This window comes from Nematostella vectensis, chromosome 3 (genome assembly GCF_932526225.1).
Source record: "Nematostella vectensis chromosome 3, jaNemVect1.1, whole genome shotgun sequence".
Classification (NCBI taxonomy): Eukaryota; Metazoa; Cnidaria; class Anthozoa; order Actiniaria; family Edwardsiidae; genus Nematostella; species Nematostella vectensis.
The window spans coordinates 1,211,815-1,217,145 of record NC_064036.1 but is presented as its reverse complement, the minus strand read 5'-3'; the positions used below and the strand labels follow the sequence as shown (position 1 = coordinate 1,217,145).

At 40.7% G+C, this 5,331-nt stretch overlaps 1 protein-coding gene across 1 annotated transcript; it reads left to right on the top strand.

Moving 5' to 3' along the window:
• Nucleotides 1-267: 267 nt before the first annotated feature.
• Nucleotides 268-4,875, top strand: LOC5517002. The gene is made up of 2 exons (XM_032386983.2): nt 268-676; nt 3,856-4,875. The coding sequence occupies exons 1-2, from the start codon at nt 613-615 to the stop codon at nt 4,290-4,292; spliced, it is 501 nt and encodes a 166-aa protein (XP_032242874.2). The 5' UTR covers nt 268-612; the 3' UTR covers nt 4,293-4,875.
• Nucleotides 4,876-5,331: the final 456 nt, after the last annotated feature.

Here is a 5,331-nt window from a genome sequence, read left to right as displayed (position 1 = left end):
TAACAACACCTGTCTTACCCTGGGAATGTGTGTACGTAAACAGCATTATTTTGACCGCGCTCTCATCCTTCCTTCTCGGCCGCGATGCGCCGCTGTAAGACGACCCTCCTTAAAACAAATAAAATACTATCACGTTCTAAAACTACTATCAGGAACGCCTGGTAGAAGTGAAATGGTTACACTCTTATTTATTTATCCGCACGATAGCATAGTGACGAAGAGGCCTCATCAGGCCTTTCGTCACAACAACCCACAAATCTAGCCTTAAACGTGATGCCTCATTACAGGTCAGACCTAAATTACATTGACCGCTAAACATTTAAGAATTTTACACTTAAACAAGGGACGGGAGGAATAATAAATCAACTCCCTCCCCCGACAAGGCGAGAAAAACAGACCGGAAAATGGTCGCACCCAACTGCATCATCAAATATGTGGGGTTCACTCAAACCGGAAGTGGTGAAATTCTATCCCCCCGCTGTATCAAGTTTTATATAATGATCGCCTCTCCCCGTCGGAATTCATTCAAGTCACATCTCTGAGAGACGAGACGTTCTACAAACCACATTTTTAACTTCTTTCAAGCATCTTGATTTTTTGTTCTGCTGCAACATGGGTTCGACCGCGCTGAGAAATCTACTTGTACTTTGCGTGGTGCTGGGATTCGCTCAGAATGGTAAGCCAGTCAAGTATTTAGTCTTTATTTTATGTTTTATCAGCCTGCAACTAGAGATGTGCATTTGTTGTTACGGTTGAGCTGAATCGCTGCCATGCCCCCCACATTAGTCTTACCAATACTGTTTGTTTTCTCGCATGAGCTGGTTACATCACTAACGAAATTGCAAAAGAAATTCTAGGCTTTATCTTTTTGACACTAGAATTTAGAGTATTTGCAAACGAACCCTGATAAGGCTATTGGATATCTTAACTTTACCACAAGAGGGTTCAACTATATTGCTTTTTCTGATTATTTATATTGTATTCGTGTGCATTGGGCCGGAGAGAATGTCATATTAAGGCGCAGGTCGATTTCATATTCGTAAGCGTAATACGCAGTGAAATGACGATGGAGTCAGCGTAACGTTCTCAGCTGTCTGACCGCCGAAACCATCGTGCTTTTACACATAATATAGATTTAGGCAATGCCTAAAAGCGGAGCCAGCATTGAACACCTTCTGTGTTGACTGATTGAGGTATTTTTGGGGGATCTAGGATCCTGCTCTTTACTGAGATTTATTTATTGTACCAACCAAATGGATCCAGGCCTTATTCAATAATTTAAATTATGCAGTACATCAAAGTTAACAAACACAATTCCTGGTGTGAATATGGCTGTCAAAGTTGTCAAGAGTCTAATGGTAAATTCTTATGTCCCATCATAGAAGTTTATAAATATATTTTTTTTAATCAAAACAATACTCCGACAAGCTTTGCCCTTGTGCAGAATAGGTCATGGATGTAACAGCATTCCACAGATTTGAAATAATATATTTAGACTGTTTAGATGCCATACTGTAATTTTTATGTATTGATTTAGTGGCGATTCTCTCCTTCATTGGACCGAATATTCAGAAAAATGTCTGGAAATTAAAATCCAAAAATATATCCCCTTTCATGCATTACATATTGGTGCACCCACCATTTACCACATAGTGGCCTTGTTGTTGGTGGCCTACTTCAAAATGAATGCAATGAAGAAAAAACAAATTGATTTTGGAAGCAAATCCTAAAAAAAACATCTAAGGCATCACTGACAGTGCTAAAATGCTAACTTCTAATTTCAAACCAAACCCTTTTATTGATCTATGTTTGGGGTAGAGAGGAAGGAAAGAATATCAATTGACTAAAAAATAGTCGACGGGGGAGGAGACATAAAGGGAATTGACTCAACTTGAAAGGTTTGTAAAAAAAATATAACAGTAATGAAAATAATTTGATTGAGCATTTCTTGACATTTCCCCTTTCCCAGTATCTTAACCCCTTCATCACCACAGGCCTCTAAAGAGGCCATGTCTATGCTATCCAAGCTATGTGAACAGAATTCTATTATTGAAAAAGAACAAGGTTGTTGCTAGTGTTATAAAGTTTAAGTATCTTGCCCTAAAAAAACCCTTTCCTTAATAAAAGTTTCATTAATGTCATTTGTAAAGCTACATTCTGACAAGCTTTGTCCTTGCAAAGAACAAGTAATGGATGAAACAGGATTTCAAAGATAGAATATAGTGTCAGACACAATTTTAGATAAGATGCAATACTGAAGTTTTAATGTACCATTTTAAGTGGTGATTTTCCATCCCCATGGGAATTAATATCTGCAAATATACATCCAGTAATGCATTATATTTTGGTGTTTTTAGAAACCCTGGATCCAACCATTCCAATGAAATAAATCTAAACCTTTAAAATAAATGTAATGGAAAAGGAAAGGAAATCCTAAAAAGAAGATATATGTGAAAAATGACTACTTTTCGCTCTAGCCATTATTATGGAACGAAAAAACGCTCGAAGGGATGCGAGGTGAGGGGAGAGGAGAGCGTAGCAGTTTCGTAGGGAATCCCCACAGTTCCTTACTGTTAGAAACTATTCAGGAGATAATTTTTATCACATTCGGCCCTGGTGTAATATTGATGCAGTTATTTTAGTTTTTGTTTGTAACATGGATAGTGTGAGTCGCGTGTAAGATTATCCCTGATTAGCACGTGACGCCATCTCCTTCCGTGGATATGTGGCTGGATGTGTAATGATTACATTCCTTTCTGAAGAACAAGTCGTTTGCATACGCTGATATGCGTGTCCCGTAAGGTTCCGCGAGGGGCCCAGACACGCCCTGATGATGGAGCCAACTAAAAAAATAATAAACTATGCACCAAAGTTATAAATTAAGTTATAATTGTAGCCTGTTATAGCCTTTAAATAGTTCACGAATGCGACAAATCCTTGACTGTTTATTTATTCTCTTATTATGCCATATTTCGTCTGTAACCATATATTATATAGCCTTCGCCACTGACTCGCGAAAATATCGAGGATATTTATGCGAATCAGCGGCTACACGTAGGTTAATGTTATATTGTGTGTGTGAGTGCGTGCGTGCGTGTGCGTGTGTTGAGGGGATGGGGAGGGTTGCGATTCCATTCCATGTCTATGACATATCGGAAAGTGGGGCCGAGGCCAGAGCATGAATCTATTGGGTATTGTAAAAGCCACGCCTCTTCCTTAATTCATCAATCTAGTACAATATTCATTAACCGTTGACGTTTGTGTCATGGAGAGGAGATTTGCGAGATTTGCGCAATTTGGAGTGGTACATGGAACGGATCGCCACCCTTCACGTTGATATGAGACGAAGGGGGATTCAACAATAGGAAAAATAAATGGATAGTGAAACCTGGCCCCTTTACGATCAATGAATAGAGAGATAAAATTATCTCAAACGATCTTTAACTCTACGGCTATAAAATACAAACACATACACGAAATATTATAAATGTTTTAATTTACTGGGGAGCCCGAATGGCGTAGTTGGCAAAGCGTCGCTCTGTAGCGCTTGTGCCTCTCCACAACTAAGTATCGGGTTCAATCCCCGGTTCCGACGTGAGTTGAGTTTATTGGTTTTCGCATTTACTCCGAGGGTTTTTCTTCGGGTTCTCCGTTTTCCTCTCTCCACAAAAGCAATTTCGACCCAAAGCTGTGTGCGTCGTCAGATGATTCGGCTGCCTGAGTCGCCCTCTATGCCTAAGAATCGACCACGTTATATTTTGGCGTCATTCTCTACAAGGAGGAGCATGGTTAGCACCCAAAATGTATTTGTTCTCCATGGAAATTCTAATAAGATTGTGTCATTTCGATTTTCAGTCTACTCGCTCAAGTGCTACCAGTGCTACAATGAGACACGTGATGGCTGCGAGGAGAACGAGAAGGTAGTCCAGTGTTCTGATGGAACTGCGTGCGCATACATTCAACTGGTGCTGACCTTTGACTACGGTGGCGGTGCCAAGATCAACAAAGACTCTTACATGAAAAACTGCTTCGTTCCAAGTGCAAATTGCTCGTCGTTTTTTAATGAAACGCAAACCCTGACTGTCAAAAGCTGCATTTACATTAAAAACAAATGCTCAAAAGATTACTGCAACGGCGTGGCGCCCACAACAGTAATGACCAGCGGTACGGGTATGACGGCAGGGACCACAGGAAGACCAAATAAAGTGACTTCGCCTAACAATAGCGTGCCTGGAATTGTGGGTAGCACATTTACAGTATTGCTGCTTTGGAGTGCCACGTGGTTATTATAAGGACTTATGAACTCTGTTAATAATGTTACTATTTTCATTGAAGAAAGCGATTCTTTTCTGTTTGTGCATATACTAGGCCCCCCGAGTGGTCTTTGGCGAGCACTTGCGAGCACCCCGTTTTTTATGCGAGACATTTTTAGTTGTTGAATAAATCGAGCAGCAGCGAGAACATCGAGAAATACAATGCGAGCACGGTGTAAAAAAATTGCGCGAGCGTGCGAGCATTAGCCGGAAACTGCGAGCACTTCGAAATTTCGGGGGGCCATTCGGGGGCCCTTATATTTTTGCTCCATGAATGAAGAAGCATTTTTTAAATTGAGTTAAGATTTTTATCTCTTTTTAAAACTTTCTAAAGCTTTATGACTGTATCATTTGATTACCACGATGTCATGGTTGTTTGCCTATTTATTCCATTACTCTATACACACACTATACACCTCTAGTTTCTATACTTTATATAGTTTACTCAATTCTGGAGGGGAGAAATCTGTTTCAAAGACCTAGAGCTCAGCACAGTTTACAGGATCTCTTGCAGTTCTCCCGTACGTATTGGTGCCAACTACAGTACTGCTTAAACCACTGACTGCATTTGTTAATCTTGTCTTGACAACTACTACCACCCCCTCCCCCTCCCCCTCCCCCACTGCACTTGTACAGGAGGTTCATCTGCTGCACGTCTATCTCTGACGGGCCCTTTCTGTTGCTAAGGGTAACCTAAAATGATAATGGCCATATCAATAAAGGAATCATGAAAACAGATAAAGTATAAGCAAGCCATTTTTAAAGAAGGCCAATCACGCCGCCATTTTATGCTCCCGCTCAATGCCACACAAAGAATCCATTTCCATCGGTTAATTCAATGTGAACTTTAGAAGCACACTAGCATACACACATTGGCACCAGTCGGGCCAAGACGGGACGCTAGCACAGTCTATTACCCGTGCAGTTCGGCAACCATGGACAGCTGTTTCGTCCTTATTAGGACTCGTCAGCATGGCATAGCCGGTTATCCGACGGAGTTTTAGACTAGCAAAGGTCG